Raw genomic sequence first — 22375 nt, 5'->3', positions numbered from 1 at the left:
GGTGTGCCAGATGTTGTTAACAACAACCCTTCGAAAGCCCTTGTTGCGTTCATGTATTACAGCTGTTTTTCTTATTTTTAAACCTGCTGTTTGTTTACATCCATGTTTTCTAGCGTGCAGCCTTCTCCTTCAGTGTGTGAACCGCTGGCAGGAATGTGTGTCACATCACCTGCGTGTATGAGGCAAGCACACACATACAAAAACAGCTCCATAGCAACTGAAAACATGGCTCCAGCTCAAAATATGCCTAGCAGCGTCTGTAGAGCTCACTAGTTAAGTCATGTCTGGTTGGTTTGCCTCTGCACAAACAGCAGTGTAAAAATGTGTCGTTTAGCAGGATTTACATGCTGTAAATTGGTGAAAACAACCCAACGCATCCCAGATGCCCAAACAGAGCTACAGCCAGAGTCAATAAATAACTGGTGGTCAAGAAATAGTTACGGCACTTTGTTCCCCTGAAACCACAAACTGTGCCTTTTACATTAGCAAGTGCAGTGAGCGTCATGTCCGTCCCACCAGTGGCATTTTCACTCCACATGGAAGCTGTGGTCGTGGTTACTCGTGTTTTTCCACAAAGCTCAAAGTTCGACTCACAACAGCCTGCACGGCTCATTCTCAGCCATCATCTTCTCTACTTTCGCAGCCATCACTTTTTTCGTGGATGTAGCTGTGTAGGTATCCATTCATTCTTCACGCAACCTGCAAAGCTCACGATTGTTTCTGCAGCCTTGAAAACAGCAGACAGGGACACCATAAAAAAAAAGAGATATTGGTCTGAAAATCTCACTGTCGTGTTGGTCTGAGAGGAATAATTTGACACCATAGATGGTGCAGAAGGGCACAGTGTGGGTTGTTATGGTTGTTCCGTGTTAGCCGTTTATCTGAGTGTAAAGTCTGACAGACTTTGGCCCTGTGTATGATTTACTGTAACGTTTCCTCTGTGTGTGGTTTCTTCCTCCTCTCTCCATCTCATCTCCTCCTCTTCTCCTCTCATCCCCGTCGTGCAACAAACAGCATGAAGGAGGTTATAATTGGGAGGTCCAGAGCTCTGCCAGGTGGAACCACTTGTATCTGAATACAGGCTCTCGCTCTCTCTCAAGACCTCTCTTGTATATTGTATCTGTACCACGCTTTCTCTTACTTTATGCTCTGTTCTTCTCTGCGACGCTCTCCCTCTCTGCCTCGCAGACACACTGTCATTGAGCTCATAGCTCCATCTGCATTATTAACATGATGCGACGCAGCCTTGCGACCGTATGGAGTTTTTATTTCTGGAATTTTCTGCACAGCTTCTCTTTTCATTGACTGCTTTGCTCTCTGAGTCATCTGCTGTCTATTCACTACAGTACGACTCCAGACCCCCGCCGCCAAGCCCCTCCTCAGTCTTTAAAGGAACTTGCCAAGCGTTGCCATTAGAAGGCGTTCACCTCATTTACCGTCTTCCTCCTTCCTTCCCCCAGTTTCCTCTCCTTCCGTCTTGCCGCTGGGCCAGAGGGGATTCTCCTCTCTTGTACTCGTTTTAACTGATTTCCAAACCTACCGGGGATTCCTGTCCTTTTCCCCCTCGTTTTTCCTCACAAGTCCTGCAGTTTCACAATAAGTCCAGTTATTTTACACATGTTTAAACATCTTCAGGTCTTTGCCTCCATTCACACTGCCTCAAATGAATCTGTTTGTTCACAAATTACATTAAAACATATCAAAAGTTGCCAATGGCCACTAGTTTTTACCTAAATCTGGTATCTCTAAGTCTGATTGCTGGATGCAGATGACATTCTTATTATATATATATAAGGCACGATTACTGCGGTTTTCCTGCAGGTGTGCAGCCAGATCAAAATGTCACATTTGCATCGGCTGCTGTTGAGGATGCTCACAGCCAGTCGACACCTGTCATGTCAGAGTCTGGCACCTGTATGGTGATCTGACATGTTTAAGTCTTTGTTGCTGCTGACTGTGTCCTCTCCTCTCTCCTCCCCCTCCAGGTCATTGATGGGAAACTGGCTCCCTTCCTGTCCAAGGTGATCAAGTTTGCCAGCTCCCATGTTTTCAGCTGCAGCTTGTGTCGAGAGAAAGGCTTCATCTGTGAGCTCTGCCACAACGGACAGGTCATCTACCCCTTCCAGGAGAGCGCCACCAAGAGGTACACATCCTCCCATACCCTTCCTGGTGCTATCAAGAGTGGCTTCTACTGTAACTCAGTCACCTGTCAATGAGCGGACTGAACATGGAGCAAATCTGACCGTGTGTCTGTGCGCCCGTGCAGTGGAGACAGACACCTCGAGAAAAAAACAAGATCCCTTTCAACAATTTCAACTTGAACCTGAACAATTCTTTTCATTTCGTGCTGCTCGGATTGAATTCGTGCCCTCTTGTGTCTTGTTTTGCTTCATGTCCGGTTTATCTTGAGAAAGCCTGTCCTGCTGAAGCTTCTGGAGAGGTTCTTCAGAGGACAGTGAGTTCTGTCAAGAACCTCGCATTTTCCCCGAGTGTTCCTAAAAACAAAGCAAGGTCTAAAACACACATGATGTAGTTTGAGTGTTTCTCTGGAGGCTGACCTGCTGAGTGAATGAATGTTCGGGTGAGAGGACACAAACTGAGCTGCCTGAGCTCGGAGCCAGATTTCTTTTAGCTCGTGTATGTCGAGTATTTGTGTGTTTGGATACTTGAATACTGACGATCTTCTGTCTTTTTAAGGGCCAAATTAAATTTTTAGAGCCAGAGAGTGAAGACATTTAGATTGTCACTGACTTCATCAAAGGTGGCCTCATCCAAATTCTTTAAAAACATACATCATTTTTGAACTTCCTGTTAGCGCGTCCAGCCCTGTGGGGAGTTTTGATATCTGGGTTTTAATATAGATGAATCTGATACTTCTGCCCCCCCCCCAATACAAACCAAGCTGAATGGAATTTCATTTTTGGAGCTCGCAGCGTGGAAACATGACATTTTTATAAAACATCAACAGCGACATCTCCATGCTTAAACAATGTTCTGGTTACTCAGCATGATGTGAACAGTTTTCATTGGAAGTGCTTCCTCTCCAAGGCTCAGTCCCTATGAAAACAGCCTCCAGTGAGGTCTGTGGATTATCCACAGCACAGGGACACTGTTTCTGCACAGAGATGTTGCTGCTGAATGTTTTTTAACGCCGTGAGCAGCATCAGCTAAACGCCGTTCACCGCTGTTGTGTTTGAGTGGAGGCAGAAATGTTCGAGACGGATATCTGAAAACCTGGACACCTGGAAACAAAATGTGTGTCGATCTGACACAAAGCAGGGAGATGAAATGTGTGTGTGAGTAAGTGCTCTCAGTCTGGGCAGCAGAACTGAACCTGCTGCTTGTTAGTGCCACTGGCTGGCATGAGAGCTGTGTGTGTGTGCGACATGGACAGTTAACACAGTCCAGAGCCTCGTCACTGGACCTCAGAGTGACAGACAGCAGAGATAAGAGCCGATCGGGACCAATTCCTGGAAGAACCCTGACCCCTGGCCCCGGCCGAGCAGCGGAGGGAGGCACTGACACAGCCTGGACTGTCACTCATACACACACACACCTTGCTCGTTGAGTTGTCTTTTATGACTCGCGAAGGAAGTGTTAAGTGTTAACTGATAGCAGCTGTGTCTACTGTACTTACTGGAACTGAGCTATAAAGATCCAGTGAGCTGAGCTGGACTGTTGACTGTGTAACTCAGACAGTGAGCGTGGAGGAAATGAGCGATAAACAGCCCGCTGTACCTAATAGATAATCCCAGTTTGTTACACTCAGGTTTGTAATCTGCTGCATTATATTAGCTGTTGGGATCTGCTGTTTAATTAGCTCGTTAACAACCTGCCGGACTTTTTAGCAATGCCGTTAACGTGGTGAGTAAAATGTTATCACTGCTGATTGGAGCGAAGACCAAACCTCCAAAAGAATTTGATTCAGCGGGTCGGCCGTTGTCATTAGCAGCTGTGCTGTGACGTTTGCCACGACGTGATTGGTTGTTGCTTTATTCACGACGCAAAAGCTGACAGAAACTTGTTCCAAACAAAGTCGTGCTGCTTTTTCAGCACGTAATGTTGACATTTTGTGTTATGGTACATATGACAATAGTTTGGAAAAATATATTGACGAACTAATCGAAGTAATTGTAAAGGCCTTTATGTGTGGGACTATTACCGGAGACTTCCTGGCATCTCCACTGGTTGCCTGGAAACGTCACGATGACTCCAGGAAGTCGCTGTGCTAAGTGAAAATGCGCACCGAATACTTTTCTTCATTGTGTCGTTTGAGTTGAAATGAAATCTGGTACCAAATGGAACTGCGACACACTCACACAACTAGAGAAACGCGTCGACCGACCCTTGTGTTCATCTCTGTGTCTCCAGGTGCGACGGCTGCGGCGCCGTATTCCACGCCGAGTGTCGACAGAAAGCGCAGCCGTGTCCCCGCTGCGTTCGCCGAGAACTCCACCACAAGAGGCCGTCGTCCTTCTGGTCACCTGACGACGACAGCCCCGGGTGCTTCCACCTGCCCTACCAGGACACCTGAGACGCACACAGGCGGGAAGGAGCAGGGCGCCGCCGGGCTGCTGCCGGGCCTGCTGGGCCGCCGCTGCGCTGGATGGAGTGCCTGCTTTTTCCGATTTGTGCGTGAGTCTGGGACAGATTCTGAGATAGAGGACGAGCTCAGAGCATCTGACATGTCGTTAGGTTTGTGTGTATGTGTGTGTACCTGCACACACCTGAGCAAAGCCCCCCCCCTTTGTCGTACTGTAACAAGCAGGGAGAAACGCAACAGAAGAACTGCGGCGCCACGCTTTACAGACTCAACTGCTCATGTATTTTATAGTCAGACATCACACGTCAAGGGCATCCTCTGCCATCTTTACCACGTCACTTCCTGAACGTGCATCACGGCTGATAAACTGAAGAAATAATTGAGGCGTTTTGGTGGCTGATCCAGATCAACGACTCCCACCTTTCATGCTTAAGTTCAGTCATGAAACGATTAGAGAAAAAACGATTCACAATTTTGGCAACCGATCAATCATTTATTGAAAAAGGCAAAACATTCTGTGGCTCCAGCTTCTCAAATGTGAAGATTTGCTGCCTTTCTTTTGGTTTTGGACTGTTTGAGAACCAAATGAGCAAATTGAAAAAGCCTCCACGGCCTCCGGGAACACGTGACGGTGTTTCTTGTCTTTGTTTACAGACTAAATGACTAATGTCGACGAAACGATTTAATCTACGATGAAAATAATCTTTTGTTGCAGAAAAGCATTTCAGTGTGAAGCCCTCACACACTGTCGCCTTGACAGGCGGCTGGAAATAGTTTGTAGTTTCCTTCCTTACAGAGAATAGCAGCCGCCGTCCGCTTGGACTCACGTCAGTTACAGCTGTTAAATCTGCTGTCGAGATCCTCCAGGTAAAACATTAGAGTAACTTTGGAAGAAATCCACTTGATTTGACTTTAAATGGCCAGTGTGGACAAGAGATTACACAAGCACAAACTGTTTCAGTGTGTACACTGAGTATCTCAGCAGTGTTTCAAGACAGACTTGAACTTCTCCTTTAACCAGTTTTAATGGTGGGGGAAACATCTCACGCCACCCCTGCAGCACTATTTCACCGTCTGTCTGCATGCTCACTATGCTCCAAGCACACTAGCGTATTTGCCTTAATATGGCGCAAGTGCATTTGGTGTGTGCTCCAGGAGACTCGCAGGTTGACTGAGAGACCGATGAGACCATGACAAACAGTCCAGGAAGTCCAGCTTGAGTGTCAGATGAATGTGTTTTAAGGCTGAGCAGACACTGCAGGGTAGTGTAGAAAGCTGTGGGACAAAGTTATCGCGGCCTTCCCTCTCCCTCATCACAGAGATCCAGAGGCAAACAGCAGAAATATGATGTTCATGTCAGAGAGTGATCTGATTGGCTGCCTTGCCCGGTGAGGGTTTTGTCAGGTGACCCTGCGGGGAAGGTGGATTATGCCGCGGGGACAGTTTCATAACATCCTGTGGACTCTTTGCTAACGTTTGCTGCCACAACTTGAAATCAAGTGTCGATCCAAAGTGACCACAGCTGCTCGTGAGGAAGCAGCATACTGATGTTTTACAGTCAGAGTCAAGTGTTCAGATTTTAGCTTCACTTGGGATGTAACTGGAGCCATAAGATTGGGATGTTTTACCAAATAATAATAATATTAATAATAATAATAATAATTGAAAGTGATAGGTGTGATTGAAGGATAGAAATCCCTCCATCCTCTCTGTCCCTCTTCTATCTGATCTCATTCTTCTTATCCTTAAACTGACTCATTACCTTGTACATGTGGAATGAAAGATGTTTTTGAGCTCAGTGATTTCACTCGTTTTCTGAGTGATCTGATTTCATTTCAAAGGGACTGTCCGTCTGTGTGAGCACATCCTCCTCCCTCCATCACTAACTGTAAAATAACCGGGGCAATAATATACTCTTTCATTGTTGCCTTTTCCCTCCCCTCTTCCTCCGTGATTCTACTTCCTGTTGTGCTTTATTCATGCAGAATCTATCGAACATGATAGCAGCTTTAGCTTTTAGTATCTCTATGCAACCTAGATGGCCTTTATAACCCACTGCTTTCATGTGAAAAGGTCTGGAAACCCTTTAGTTGTCCTGTTCTGAACACCGCTGCTCCGTCCTGTTTTAAGGCAAATTAGAAAAATGAAGTCAGGTTTGAAAAATCAGCTTCCTGAGTGTCCAGAAATCAAATCAACAAGGAAAACAGAAAGCGACTGAAGACTTTATAAAATTCTATGAATTTTTGCGTCAGAATCGGCTAATGTGTTTGGCTTTGGTTTGGTTTTTTGTCTTATGATTTCGGCAAATATCCAAAACTATTGACGATCCTAATCCTACAAAGTTCATTTTTATAGTTCAAAACAAGAAGTGTTGAACACCGTGTTACTCCGATCAGAAATGAAAGAAAGAAAGAAAGACAGGAAATGCTGACTCTACCAACGTTTAAAGCTGCACTCATTGATTTTGTCACAGAATCCAAAAATCGTTTCTAAATATCCACAACGAGCTTGGAGAAAAAAATCAGACTATTTGGGCTTCATCAAGTCATGGATCGCAGCTTTAAAGTTTGATATAGCAGAATTTGAAATAACATGGATGGAAATGTAGCTGCTTCTTCCTGCTTCTGGTTTCCTCTCTGAGTCTCAGTGCCGCTGCACTGATTTGGTCTTAATTTCAGCGTTAAGTCTTCGCCCATCCGTCCGCTCTCCGTCCTCTCTTTTTAGCTTGTTTGAGCCATAAAACCACGTCAACTTTAAAGGGACTTCATGCGCGAACAAGCGGCCGTGATCAGCGGCCGACTGACAAACCTCGTCGATGTGTGTGTTTGAGACGAGCAGAGATCAGACCGGCAGTTATCCCGGTTTCTGAAGCGTGTAGGACGCTGCAGACTGGATCTAAATAACCCAGTGTAGTGGAACATAAGGCAGGAGAAGTGCACTGATGTCAGCTGCTTACATTTCTTTTGTTTCTCATTTGTTCTGAAGCTCATGCCTGCAGCCGTGTCAGGCGATGTTAAAAATGAAGCGTTTAAGTTATTGTTGGTTGATTGCGCCTGCTGCATAAAAACCAATGGAAAGGCTGCAGAGCCTTCTGTTGAAGTATTTTTGATTGGACTGATGTATTCCGACTGTGAAGTTTTTTGTTTTAATTTCCTTTTTATTCGTTTGCTGTTTTTTTTTTTTTTAAACTCATGCTGATGTGTCCTCCAGAGCTCGGCCGGTTTCAGGTTAAGTGTTGTTATTTGTGCCCACAGATTAGAGCTCTGCACAGAGAGCAGAGCTCCAGGTGGAGCTCGCTCTGTAGAATTCATGTTATGCACTTAAAAAGACACAGTAAAGCTACAGTATATTCCAGAGCATGGATTACTAATGTGTTTGCACAAATGTCCCCCCCCAGAAGGAGAAAAGCCCCTCATGCCTGCTGGGCTCTGTATGGACAGCAGATCTGTGGACTTGATGCATCTGACCACTTTAAAACTTGAATTAATTTCTTTGCTTGTGTTTTGCAGAATGTTGTCGTCTATTTATTCGTACAATTTGAAGTGCAGGTTTGTGTTTGGTTGATGATCTTTTCTTTTTGTTTTTTCCCGCCCGTCCTATTATTTTCCATGTGAAGCATAAATATGAACATGTTGAAGAATCTGTTATGTTTGATCTGTTCCAGCTCTGCCTGGAGTGACAGCAGCCGGGTTTGACAGAAAGACGAAATCTCCAGGTCGTTTTATGGCTGAAAACGAGAGTCAGTGTTGTCAGTACATTAAACTGTGTTTACAGGTCATCATGTTAGAGCCGGGGTGTGTGTGTGTGAGTACTGGACTGTTCTTTATGTTGCAGGCACATTATGATCGTCGCAGTATGTTTTCACTCGACGTGCTCGGAGACAAATATATTGTACAGTATTTAAGCAGAGTGACTGCACTGAAATGTCCTCTCTTTTGCACTTTTTAAGTTATTTTTTTAATCATTGTTTCTTTTCATCGCAGCCAAACTCTTATGCAAGCACAGGAAGTTGATTTTTTGATTTAATCAGCCCTTCCTCATGTCTGGTTTTGTTCAGATTTGTCCGCTAGCCACTGATGCCAATAAAGACAAACTTCTTAATAGTGAGAGTGTTTGCATCGTGTGTGGAGAAATGTTCCTATTGTTTGGCCGAGGACATTTGGCTTCCTTTGACCTCTGCTGCTTTAATATTGAGATTATGAAGGTTTATTTTAGTAATGTAGTTATTAAGCTAGATCCAGGCAGTAGTTTTGCATTGGTGAGCTAACAGCACTAGCTACAAATGGCAGCAGTTTACAGTATTTTGCCATCCTGTATCTCATTAAAGGTATGAGTGAATATATAAACATACATACATTTTTTATTCTGAAACTGACACCTGCAGTCTTCTGCAAAGGAGCAACATAACAACACAGTCTTTCTCAATTTAAGCCTCAACATGACCTGGAGTCCTTAAAATGTTCAGAAGTCCCAGAAACAGCTACCAATGGATGGGCAGTGACACAGTTTTGTCCAGATGTTTCATTACTGAGGATACACCTCTACCAAAACTGAAGGAAAGCACATTTCCTCCCTCAACACTCACTGTTAGATGTCCAAACACCTCCCACTTCACGCTTTCATCCGCGTCAACCAGCAACAGTGAACACAGCAACCTGAAGATCTGACTCCGCTCTGCATCCTCGGCTTCATTCCCAGATCTGCAACAACAGCAGAATCACACCGTCACTGATGCACAGGCATGAAATGGTGTGATAGACGATGTGATGTGAGTGAAACAGTCAGTCCGGACTCACGTATCTCCTAAACTGTTGTCCCGGCATTCATGATCCCCAGAGGATGAACCCCGCTGACCTTCGGTGCCACCATGAGGCCGACTTTTGTGTTTTTGAATGAAGCGTCTCATCAACTGTTCTTTGGGCGAATTATTGTCACTTTAGTCTCCATCATCAGGTCAGTTTCAGAGGATCACCAGTTTGTCCAGGACTTTGGTTTATGACAAAACTAACAACCTTCCCATCAGGCTTAGCTGTACTTGTGTTTAGTGCTAATCAGCAAATATGTATTGTCTATGTACTGTTTTCAGTTGAGTATACATCAAAAAGGATTAGAAAATGATCACGTTCTGTTTTAAACTTTCCAAAGCGTCCTAATTTTTCAGATAGTTTGAGGCTCATCCTCAACACCCGACTGTAGAGGTGTTTTAAGACCAATCAGGAACAAACCGGTGGAAGACCACCCAGAACTCAAAGTGCATAAATCAGTTTCTAGAAAGGGACTCAAGGACTGTCAGAACCTGTCTGAAATACACCAAAGGATAATTAGACCTGATCCAAAAGCAGTCAGCCTGAACAGACCCAAATAGAAAGAAGCAGAGGCAGCAGCATGATGCTCCTCCAGTTAACAAGCAGCCGAACATGATGTTTTCCTCACAGTTTACACCCCAAGTCTGCCTCAAACCAAAAACAAAACGTCTCCCGATCAGAGCTGATACAGAGTCAGGATCCACTCAGGTGTTAAACATGCTGACACAGACCCAAGATCAGCAGCCACCAATCAGGACCCTGCGTAAGGATCACCTCTGACCACATCACACAGTTTGTTTGCAGTATTCTGAGCACTTTGTGAACTCAACATTAACTTTTCCATTCCGCTACAATTTCATGAGAACTGGATGATCGGCATCTGCCGAGGAAGACTGTATGTCGTGATCGAAAGCTCCAGAGCAGCCGCTGCGTGGCTTCTGTGCCGAGGCCGTTTGTGAACTGCCGGTTCCAAAGTGCAGCGATAACGTGTCGGCCTGCGGCTGGTCGTCAGGTTATGAGCTCAACCTCAAGCTGAGCTGGGGGGGAAAAAACCCACAGATTTGTGTGAGTGAAAGGTGAACGTAAACCTGCCGGAGTGAATCTGCATATTGTGTGAGAGAGCAGGGAGCTCGCAGGCTGAATCATTTGCCTGTGATGTATGTCGAGCAGCGGGCAAATCGAAGCTGAGTGTCGACCGCGCTTAATTGTCATCGCCAATTAGTGCATTGTGGGACGCCCACAATGGATCAACTGTAGCGAGTAGAACGAAGTCCTTTGTGCTTCTCCAATGGCCTGCGGGCCAGTCAAGACTCATTTAGGAGCTGAACAACGACGGAGCAGAAATGCCAACGAAAATGAAAACAAAAGACAGTTTAAGGAGAAAAAGAGGATGGAGGAAAGAAAAAAGACAGGAGGAGGAGGAAGAGGAGGGGGGAGGTGGACAACGGTCACAGAGGAGTGAAGGACCGGGCCTCTTCTCTCCCAACATGAGGAGGGTGTATGCTTTGACGCACACACACACACACAGTGCCCCCCCCCCCACCGACATTTAGCGAGCTGCTACACAAAAGCTGGCAGGGCCCCAGTGTTCAGTGACCTGGTTGTTCAGAGGCTCGTTTGGTCACGTCCAAGCTTTTAGCGGGTTTGAGCTGATGGTAAAGGGCAGATCCGCTGTTTTCTCATCCACTCAAATCTTGATTAAAATGTGTTTTTCTCTCATCGCTGTTAAGCGTTAAACACCTTCCTCACCGGGCTTAACCACACTCGGCGCAGGGAGTCAGTGAAGCCTGCGAAAAAACAGCAGACGCACAACAACCTAAAAGAAACAGTTTGACTGACCACCAACCAAACTCTGTGCAACTTACTGACGATTTAAGAAAATCCTCAAATCGCATGTACTCATTCATTTAACTCTTTGATTACATGCTCTCTTAATCTCCTACATGGTGTAATTTTTAATTACTTTTGATTTTGTCTATAAACAGTCTGATTGTAGGATATTAAATCAAAAAGTTAAAAAACTTTGAGTGTAATCTGATAATGTAAGCTCCTCCTCGTGTCATTAAACCCATAAAGAAGTCTTTTACTCAGGAAGTGATCAGTGTCCTCAGTGGTCGCCGCTCACAGGATCATCTGTCATGTTTATTTGTTCAGCTGATACAAAGACAATTAGTCAGTAATTCTGTTAAATCATCAACAGAAAACAGATCTTTTCTTTTACACTTGAGTAATTTGTTTTACAAGCTTTGTTTACGTCAGTGATGAAGTCTTTGGTCACACAGTGCAGTTTTATTATTAACATATAGACATAGACATGAAATGACTGACTGGCCTTTAAATCAATGGACGGCATGGTGCCACATTATTTTCATGCAAGAACTGAGTGAATTTAATAGAACTTATGATTGGTGTCAATAGACTGCAGCTGCACCTTTGTAGGAGAAAATAAAACTCAAAACAATAAACTCAAATCCAAATAGAGCTGATGAGAGTAAATGATTAATCAGAGATTCAGCAAATTACAATTAAACGTTTGTCACTGTGTTATCAACAGAGAGAGAAGTGTGTGTGTGTGTGTGTGTGTGTGTGCAGCAGGACAGAGGCTTTGTGCAGACACCTGTATCAGCCCACAGGGAGGAGAAATAAAACCACAGAGGAACAGATGTTGTTTCAAAAAGGCTTTGACACTGAACAACTCTAATGTCTCTGGACTGAAGCACAGTGGCAGTTTAGTTTGTTCGCTTCAAATGCCGTTTTATGGTTAAAGTGCAGATATGCGTCCATGTAAAACTGAAACTATTCAAAAGACTAAACTTAGACTAAAGCTAAGTCAGGTGCCAAAATGAACACTGACCCCTTGTCGGCTTGAAAGGTGAGAGTTTGGATCCTGTTCCCTCGTGTAGTCTGCCTGGATCCACAGCAGTTAGAAGGGGATGCTGTAAAAAAAATCCACATGCACAGAAGTCTCAAACCGCAGCGTTAGATAACCGCCGTCTTCATCATTAACTTGTAACAGTATGTTTGAGACGTGTGTGTGTTTAAATCCCCCTCCATCGCCTCCTCAGAGCTCTAACGTTGCACATGTTGTGATTTATTACCAAAGTAACAACTGTTTAAATCAAAAAATGTAGTTTAGAGCTTCAACGACATGATGACAGGTCCTAAAAGCGGCTATAATAATATAATAACATAATATAATAATATGATATGTATGAAATGAGGAAACAGTGTGACAATGAGAAAGGGGGGTCGCTCATTGTGATGAACCTGAATCTGTGGCTCCCTTCAGCTTAAAGGAGCATCGCAGTGAGTTTCAACTACACGTCCGTGCAATAAGTGCTCACAAATTAGGTAAATACGCTGATGAAGATCATGTGATATGATCGAAAGCTCTAGAACAGTGACTAAATGGACCTCAGCAGCCACTACTGGCACCTGTAATGTCAGTGACGGGACTATCTTAAGTATTAGCATTAGCCACCACAAGCTACTGTTACAAACGCTGCCCCTGAGTGCGTTGAACTGAGCAAAAGTGCGCTTCATCGTCCATGAGCCCAACTCTTCATTTTGATGAGGAAGACTGTGATACTGATCCCTGAAAAAGCTAAACAGCCTCGCTTTTACCTGCTGGTGTGAGACAGGACGTGAACCGCTGTCTCTGGTGTGAAAGTCTGAGACATCCACACCATGACCACGGCACAGCTCATGCTTCACCTGGGCGGTACGACTTGGGTTCGTCTGGGATGTCAGGGCTACCTGAAAAGCTTCTATAATACAGAATGTTATTGCATCCACACACCAACCAGGACGTTACCCACAGTCGGATTGGGCTTATTGTGTCCTGCCATCAATGAAAATGCCAATAAAGTCTGTTCAAAACAGTTTTATCCATTTTGAAAGTATCTAAATCGACAGCGTGAGACCGGTCGTATCGCAAAACAGAATGAACAGGAGAAACGTCCAGATCTTACAGATCTTAGCCTGAAATGTTAAAGCGGCCTCATTCACTATCAATCACAGCTGTGTCGCTTTCCAGTGTTTTTCCAAGCATGCAGCGCTGCTTCAGGCTGTTTTTAATGTGTTTTTCCCTTCCAGGCAGCCACATTCATTATCACACTAACATTATGGTGCAGATCCTAAACAGAGCCGGACGTTAAGTACAGCTCGATGTAAAAAGCCGGAGCAACACAACAGCAACGCAACTCTGACAACAAAAGCAGACGTGACGTTTGTTCACGGTGACGGATCGCCTCGCACAAACAAGCTCCAAGCCCCTGCATGTTGATTTCCACGCAGCGCTGACATGAAAAGTGGCTGCCTGGGAGGGTGGAAAAATGCTCTGTAGTAAAGTTTACATCACTCGCGAGTGAATAGCCAAAAGGTGTGTTCGGCCCGAGCACAAAGGGAGGTTTAGAGGCGGCGAGATTACATCAAGTCAACAGAAAGTCCGGCGGAGGTGCTTGCAGACGTGTCTGTCTGTGCTCCCTCTCTCACTGTCAGATGTCAGACAAAGGCAGAAGAAAGCAGGTGTGGATTTGCTGAAGGTCAAAGACAAGACAATGCTAAACTGATGGAGTGCTCTTTCAAAGCCGGGTTTCTCAACCTGTTCTGCCCCCCTTCTAGATCCCAGATTCCTGCAAGTTGTCACATTTTGCATGAATTTGATCACATGGCTCTTGTGAGGTGAGCTTCACATGAATCCACGTTGAAAATCTGTTTTAGAAAACTGCCAGTACCCCATCTGGGTACTGGCTGACCCCACATGGAGTACTTGTGGCACTCCGGGTATGTCCTTTAAAGATCTGATGTGGTGGCAGGGGCTCCAAAAACACCTGGTTTGTCCTTTTTGATGTTAATTGCTGCAGGCATATGTAGTTAATTCTGATAAATTATGAGTGTGTGTTTGTTATTTGTTGTTTTTATGTTAGGATGTTGATGGTCTAGTGTGTAGAACTAGTAAGGTAAGAGTATGTAGGTCAGCCATGTCCAAACTATTCCATAAAGGGCCGTGTGGCTGCAGGTTTTCATGTCAACCAAGGAGGAGCGCACCAGGCTGGACTCATTTAATCAGCTGATCTCACTTTTCAGCTGATAACTAAGGGATCCCTTGATGTTGATTGGTTGGCCTGGTGTGCTCCTCCTTGGTTGGAACGAAAACCTGCAGCCACACGGCCCTTTATGGAATAGTTTGGACATGCCTGATGTAGGTATAGAAGTACAACTGTGTGTGTGTGTGTGTGTGTGTGTGTGTGTTCATCCCAGGGTTACCTGATCACTGAGAGATGCAGGTCACGTCTCCTTGTGTTCTCGCTTAAGTCTTAGTCAAACAGGCCTGGCACCTGGGAAAATCACAAGTAATCACACGTGTGTGTTTGTGCGTGTGTGTGTGTGTGTGTTTGTGTGCGTCTGTGTACATGAGAGATTGATGCCGTCCAGCCTTTAGACACGAACATGCGAAGGTAAATCAGACGAGAAAGATTTGCCTTGGCTGATATGTTGTGCACACACACAAACACGCCCTTTGAGACCTTTGTCCCCCAGAGAGCGTTGTGACCTTTGTCCCATGTTGGATATGGCTCTGTGTGTGTGTGTGTGTGTGCGTGTGTGTGTGCAGACAGAGAGCAGAGTCATGAGATCAGCTATTGAGCACCACAGATTTTTGGCAACAATGAGATGAGAGGAGGAAGAGGACGACAGAGGGTGCGTGGTTTCGTGTGTTGCATTAAATGTGTCGCTCCATCACGTCTGCTGTCATGTAAGCAGAGCTAAGAGGAAACGACAAACACAGTCGGCGGGTCGGAGAGTGTGTGTGATCAAACAAATGCATATTAATGTTCATCTGTACATACAGTGTACATGGCCATGTATCATGAAGGAGAAACTCTAATGGAAAACATGATAGCACTAACAGAATTCAGACTTAAAGCAGAGGAGTTGAACATAGAATTGACTGTTTGAGACAAAAGTATGAGGTAAAGTGGACATATTGGATGCTAAATTAAGAATTGCAGGATGTCAGTAAAAGAAACAATCAATGAGCAAAGAAGGTCCACAAAATGAATGTGAGGTTGACAATAATGTGAATGATGTAAAAAGCCACAGAATAAACCTGTCACCTTCAAAAAACTAACATACAATAACATACAATGTTTTGTGTGTGTGTGGTCGTGGTGTCCGTAGGTGGAGAGACCTTATCCATCATCTGATACCTTCAGGCTCTCCCGGTTAACTCCTACCTCTTAATGCAGGAAGTCATAAATACAACTCACTGATGCGTTCAGGTGCTGTTGGTGAGAGACGGAGAAGGGCTTTGTGCAAGTAGTTTTACGCACGCTAGGTTTGGGGTTATAAAACATACTGTAATTATATACCGTAACTTAAAAACTAGTGTTAAAACAACTGCTTGATTAATCATTAGTCAGTTTGGAGAAAGTTGAATGGGCCTGACTAACTGTTTAAACCATGTATTTAAAAAAAAAAAACATAAAAACCCCCCTCATATAATAGAAAGTAATTAATGAAAAATGGGAGTACTCATTACAAGTACTCACAATTGTACCTTTAAAATGCAAGAGTGAATGTACTTTCCTGCAGAAGTAAAAGGACACCAGAAGTAACTAAATCACAGCAGTGGCGCATTAAGGACCAGTGTGTTTTATATTACTGCACTGAGATTGCAGCTCATTTTTCAATTCAATTTATTATTTAAATTGCATTAACATTGCTGATTTGTTGTTTTATTCCACGTTATTTTATTTTTCTCACTGTGTCTTGAATTGTAGTCTTAATGTACTTCTTTGCTTCATACAAAGCACTTCATACACATAAACCTGACTTGAGTGAAAAGCGTGTGGTCAGATATTAATAATATCTCATCTTTCATGAACTGTTCCTGAACTCAGATTTTGTTGTGGTTTTGGGGGGATGCTGCTGTAAATCTAATTGGAGAGCTGCCACTTTTCCTTTTCATACTCGCGCCGTGCGCTCGCGGTGACATTTCCGACAGGCCGTGAACGCAGCAGTGGCTCCGTGAGATGAGGAGGCGCCGCAGCTTCAGACGGACTTTATTCCGTCCCGGGGCTCAGAGGAGGCTGCAGCCGCTTGCTGCCCTGCCGGACAACAAGTTCCAACTCTGAGGAACACTTCGGATTATTAGTGCGCTTCATTGTTATCCCGCGGAGGAAGCAAAAGCGACACTTTGAAACTTTTGAAAAGAAAAAGGTGACGCGCGCGTGTCTGTGTGTGAACGCTGCTTTTACGTGACTGAGGGAATAAACCCGAGCAGGAGACGTCAAGTGGATGTTACACATCAGGACCGGACACCTTCACACGTCTCGCTGAACATCTCACTCGGGATTTTTTGTCTGCTCGCATTTTGCCGGCCAGCTTTTCCTCCTCTTCTTCCCACGATGCGACTTCATGTGGCGTTCGCGAGCCGCCGGGAAGCAGGCTCGTTAAATTTACTGGAACGTGACCACCGGAGATGAACTTTCTCCGCAAAGACTGCGGGAGCGCTGGTGAATGATTGACAGCCGAGGCTCGCCTGGAGCTCTGTGGACCTTTATGGACAAGCTGCGTTTACCGCGAGGAGTCCGGCGTGTTTTGTTTTAATCATTAAGGGGCTGAAAGGTGATTTTTTTTTCTCTCTTGGAGCGGAGTGAAACTGTGGTCCTGATCTATCCCGCAGAGCAGCAAAGTTTTCGTCCAGTTTTCCGACATGAACTCATAAATTTAAAGTCGCTGCTTTACCCTCCACCATTACTTTTCTTGCGTGTCTTGTTTTAATGACTCTAAATTCATTCTTCTAAAACATTTTCTACATGGCATCTCCGGCGAGGCACGCGCCCTGCAGCCTCCTCGTGCTGCTGCTGCTGCTGTTCCGGGGTCCTGGGCTCGCGCGCGGAGCCTCCAAGGATCTGGTGTGCGAGCCCATAACTGTGCCCATGTGCAGGGGCATCGGCTACAACCTGACCTACATGCCCAATCAGTTCAACCATGACACCCAGGAGGAGGTGGGGCTCGAGGTGCATCAGTTCTGGCCCCTGGTCCGGATCCGCTGCTCCCCAGACCTGCTCTTCTTCCTGTGCAGCATGTACACCCCGATCTGCCTGCCGGACTACCGCAAGCCGCTGCCGCCCTGCCGCTCCGTGTGTGAACGGGCCAAACGGGGCTGCTCCCCCCTGATGAGCCAGTACGGCTTCGAGTGGCCCGAGAGGATGAACTGCGAGCAGCTGCCCCAGCTGGGCGACGAGACCCTGTGCATGGACCAGAACAGCAGCGAGACCACCACCCTGGCTCCACCCTTCCCCAAGCCCACACCTAAAGGCCGGACCAGACCCCCCAGCCCGCCGCAGTGCGACAGGGAGTGTCGCTGTCGAGAATCCCTGGTCCCCATCAAGAGAGACCCCCACACCCTGTACAGCCAGGTCCACACCGGCCCCACACCCAACTGCGCCCTGCCCTGCCACCTGCCCTACTTCTCAACCGACGAACGCGCCTTCACCAGCTTCTGGGTGGGACTCTGGTCGGTGCTGTGCTTCATCTCCACCTTGACCACCGTCGCCACCTTCCTCATTGACATGGAACGCTTCAAGTACCCAGAGAGACCCATCATCTTCCTGGCTGCTTGCTACCTCTTCGTGTCTTTGGGCTACATCATCCGCCTGGTGGCAGGCCATGAGCGGGTGGCGTGTGGTGCCAGCAACAGCGTTGTTGGCGACCAGCTGTACATCCTCTATGACACCACCGGCCCCGCTCTCTGCACCCTCGTCTTCTTGCTGGTGTACTTCTTCGGCATGGCCAGCTCCATCTGGTGGGTGGTGCTGTCCTTCACCTGGTTCCTGGCTGCAGGGATGAAGTGGGGCAGCGAGGCCATCGCGGGATACTCCCAGTATTTCCATCTCGCTGCCTGGCTCATCCCCAGCGTCAAGTCCATCGTGGTCCTGGCTCTCAGCTCTGTGGACGGGGACCCTGTGGCTGGGATCTGCTACGTGGGGAACCAGAGTCTGGAGAATCTGAGGGGATTCGTACTCGCACCTCTCGTGGTTTACCTCTTCACCGGCTCACTGTTCTTGCTCGCGGGCTTTGTTTCCCTCTTCCGCATCAGGAGCATCATTAAGCAAGGTGGCACCAAGACGGACAAACTGGAGCGGCTGATGATCCGCATCGGGCTCTTCACGGTGCTGTACACCGTCCCCGCCACCATCGTGGTGGCCTGCCTGGTCTATGAGCAGTACTACCGGCCCGGCTGGGAGCGAGCCTTGGCCTGCTCTTGCCCGTCTGAGCGCCAGCGCTTGGGCGTGGGCCCGGACTACGCCGTCTTCATGCTCAAGTACTTCATGTGCTTGGTGGTGGGCATCACCTCAGGAGTCTGGATTTGGTCAGGAAAAACCCTGGAGTCCTGGAGGAGGTTTGTAGCCCGATGCTGCCCCTGCTGGTTGCGGAAAGCCACTGCTCCCCCCTCCATGTACAGTGAGGCCAGTACTGCTTTAACTGGACATACTGGAACTGGTCTGACATCAGGGATCTACCATAAAGCTGCTCCGTCCCATATATGAACTGAGTGGCCCAGCGACAGGTTTTCAGAGGAGCGAGTGGTGTTCATACGGGGAACCTGTAACTTCGCTGGTTCCCCCAAATAAACAGAACTGTCACCCAGAACGTGAGAGCACACAAACGTCTGCATGTGCATCACTGAGCTCTGAGCTCCAGCTCCCACAAAACTAGACTGACGATACGAAATGCACCAAAAGCTTCAGTTAAAAAAGGGAAAAATGAAACAAACCTGCGCGATGAGGAATTAAAACTGAAGAAAATCCAATGCAGCTTATTTAACGGAGAGTCAGGCTGTTGTGAAAACCGACTCCAACAGCAGAAACTGCTTTTCCAAGCTGAAACAGACCAAACTTGATATTTAGTGAGAAAACATCTGGTACATGGATCCCCGATGGAATCACACAGGCCTCAATCTGCTCATCCCGAGAACTGAGAAGAAAAACATATTTATTGATGTATATACTGTATCATTTTTCTGTAAAAAAAAAAAAAATTAGGTGTATAGTGTGATATGTTTAGTTTGTAACCAGCCAAGCTAAGAGAAAGACACCACAGAAACAGCTGTGAATGGTATCAGCCTGTACATACAGTAAATGTGCTGTTTCACGTCAGTGTGTGAGTGTGATCGCTGGTGGGTTTTGTACCACTGCAAAGTGAAAAGTGCTGAGGAATCGCCTTTGTTTAGATTCTCTCAGACTTTAGGAATAATTCCTTCAGACTGGACGCCACTGTGACCTCCAAGCACTGCTGGTCTCATCACACTCAGTCCCTAAAGTGCGTCTCTGTAGAGCCGAGATCAGGTTCAAGCTGCAGGACGAAGCCGACCATCCTTTACCCCCACCTGCTGGTTCACAGTGGAACTGCTCGTTTTATGCCCTCCACATCGAGGACTCCCAGACATGGACGCCCTAAAAGATCAACATTAGACCACAGACCGTCAGCTGAATAAGATTGTGAGCCAAAACTGTCCAAAAGGGTATAAATTACAAAAAAATATTGGTCAGAGTGGAATGTTCTACTGTAAAGTTCTTCTTTTTTATTCCAAATGTTTAAAGATTTCGGTTTTGACAATTCTGCTGGACTCCCTGATACCAAGTCAACGACCTCCACAAGGTCCCTGGACCTCACTTTGAGAAACACTGTTTTTTTAGCTATTTTATGCCACGGACTCTGAACAGACAGGTGAAAAGATCATCGACTGATAGATTGTTTCAAAATAATTAGTCAATTAATTAAATGAACAATCAGAAATTTAGCCGGCAACAGTTTTTAGAATCGACTAATTATTAATATAATTTCAAGCAAAAATGCATTTTTATAAACTTTATAAACACAGTAAACTGAAAATCTTACGACTGTTGGGTGGAGAAAACAATTTGAGGATGTGACCTTGGTGACAGGCATTTCTACTATTTTATATTTTATACATTAAGAAAAGATAGAATCAAGAAAAAAATCAGCTTCTGATCAGATTGATAATGAAAACAGTCATCCCATGCAGACCCATTTGTTGTCTAATGGTGGTGAGAGTCAAACATCCCATATTTATCTACAGTATTTTGGTGTTTTTATTGGAGCAATTTGACTTTAGATTTTAGATTTCAGAAACACTAAATGATAATCATTAGAAATTTATAGAGAATGAAGCACAAAATATTTACTGGCTGCATCGGTTAAATACGAGGATTTGCTCTTTTTGTATGACTTTGAAACATCGTAAGTTCAATATTTTGGAGGTTTTGAACAGTTGGCTGGACAAAACAAGCACTTTAACAGCTGTCATTATTTTAGATAATTTATAGTGTTAATGAGCACTTTTAGAAGACGCTGCTTTTCATCACAGTTGGCTCTACTCACATTACTGACATACTGTATGTACATCTGTACAGAGCTGTGTGCAGAAACACTATGAGTCAGTTCTACAGAAGGGATCTGTGGTCTAATGTGGATCATCTGGTTTGTTTCCCCGTCTCTCCTAACAGAAAAGAGACACCTGCTAACGTCACCTGAAACTAAAAGAAACAAACTAGAAGTGTCTCCGTGCAGATGTGACATCAGAAGACAGAGTGTTACTAAATGTGAGCGTACATTTAAAGCTGATCGTTTCCTGCTTTCTCCCCCCGCTGTGACGCTCTGTGATATTTTCTGTCTGTGTTGTTGGCCAGTTGTGTTTTTTAGACTACTGTGTGTCCACATGCTAGCTGATATCTCTAATTTATTAGGCTGATTTGTGTGAGCGAATGTGATCGTGTGAGTGATGACGAATGCCAGTAAGTGTTGGAAAAAACCGACAGTGAGGTCTGAGTGCGAGTCTGCTTTCATATTGATAGAGTTCCTCAAAGGATATAAAGATGTTGTAGATTTTGATTCATATTGTGGAATTAAAACAGAGTGGCCTCAAGTTTGGTGCACGTGTCATGTACATCTGTGTGTTTCTGTATATTTCATACAGTGTGTCGTATTGATTTTTACTGAGGTTTGTAGTCTTGAGAGCACAACAGTTTTCTAGCTTAATGGTTAAATGCGCAAAAATAAGCGTGAACTCATCTGTCAGTGTATATTTCAACTACATTTGAATGTGTGCTCATCGTCAACTGGAAGAAAAACAAATCAAATCAAGTGTATGAAAGTCAGTTGCGCTCTCTAAAGGCTGCTGTATCCTGTGAGAGCCTGTGTGAGGACACTGGAAAAGTTTCTTCGAGCTCACTCACTTCATGCAGACTGTTCTCCTCAGATGAGTCGCTGCTTTTGGCCCAGGTGATGATGTCATACAGGTGGTCTCTTGCCTGGAGCCCCATCCTCCATCTTTAAACCACTGCCTGACAGGCCTCATAGACCAGAATGCAATGCGACAACAACACACTCATTCACTAACACGTACTGTTCTCTCTACTGTGAGCAGTAAATGTGAATTTTGGACACTCATGAATGATCATCACCCCAAGTGTCAAAGTGAATTTTTTTTACAAAAAGTACAATTTGAAAAAAGTACATCTGATGCATTTAAAAAAAAAATGGACACTCAAATGAAACAGCAGAAATCAACAAATTAAGTTCACTAGGTAGCAAATAGAGAATGATCTGAGACACAGCGATTAAATCAGAGTGATTCTGTTCTGGGAGATCAAATCCTCTGTCACTGTATAGTGTGTGTAACTTCAGCACTGTGTCAATGCACATTGTGAGCTGGTCAATTCTGATGTGACGTTCTGTTAATTAATAAAATGGATGGGCAGTCTGGCTAATCCAGTAAAATTAAATCCATTTCAAATCATCATACTAATGCAGAAATCATTTAAAACTCTGAGCTGTCACACAGAGCTGCAGTTCTTAGATGCACTATTGGATTGACTCAAACATTGTGTTTAACTTACGTACTGGATTCCCGCAGACAGACAATCTCTGCAGGAAACAACTGCTTCCACAGGGTTTTGAACATTAATGCGATCAGAATTTGTATTTATTGGGGAAA

At 45.2% G+C, this 22375-nt stretch overlaps 3 protein-coding genes across 4 annotated transcripts in view; 2 read left to right on the top strand and 1 right to left on the bottom strand.

Annotated features, from left to right (window-relative positions):
• Positions 1–8650, top strand: part of plekhm3 (pleckstrin homology domain containing, family M, member 3) — a 44831-nt gene extending 36181 nt beyond the window's left edge. For both annotated transcript variants that reach the window (XM_041950035.1, XM_041950036.1), the window contains exons 7-8: positions 1986–2143; positions 4372–8650. In XM_041950035.1, the coding sequence (XP_041805969.1) occupies positions 1986–2143; positions 4372–4534 (321 nt within the window). In that variant the 3' untranslated portion in view covers positions 4535–8650. The remainder of the gene's footprint in view (positions 1–1985; positions 2144–4371) is intronic.
• ccnyl1 (cyclin Y-like 1) overlaps positions 1–22375 on the bottom strand; it is a 38079-nt gene that overhangs the window by 3892 nt on the left and 11812 nt on the right. The gene's annotated exons all lie outside the window — the stretch shown is intronic.
• Positions 16921–21304, top strand: fzd5 (frizzled class receptor 5). Its single transcript, XM_041950037.1, has one exon. The coding sequence runs from the start codon at positions 17169–17171 to the stop codon at positions 18903–18905; it is 1737 nt and encodes a 578-aa protein (XP_041805971.1). The 5' UTR covers positions 16921–17168; the 3' UTR covers positions 18906–21304.

The sequence above is a fragment of the Chelmon rostratus genome, chromosome 13 (assembly GCF_017976325.1).
Source record: "Chelmon rostratus isolate fCheRos1 chromosome 13, fCheRos1.pri, whole genome shotgun sequence".
NCBI lineage: Eukaryota > Metazoa > Chordata > Actinopteri > Chaetodontiformes > Chaetodontidae > Chelmon > Chelmon rostratus.
The sequence above is the reverse complement of the archived record's forward strand: the minus strand, read 5'-3'. Positions and strand labels throughout refer to the sequence as shown.

Excerpts from the sequence above, each read along its gene's own strand:
- fzd5 (XM_041950037.1), top strand. The coding sequence starts at position 17,169 with ATGGCATCTCCGGCGAGGCACGCGCCCTGCAGCCTCCTCGTGCTGCTG.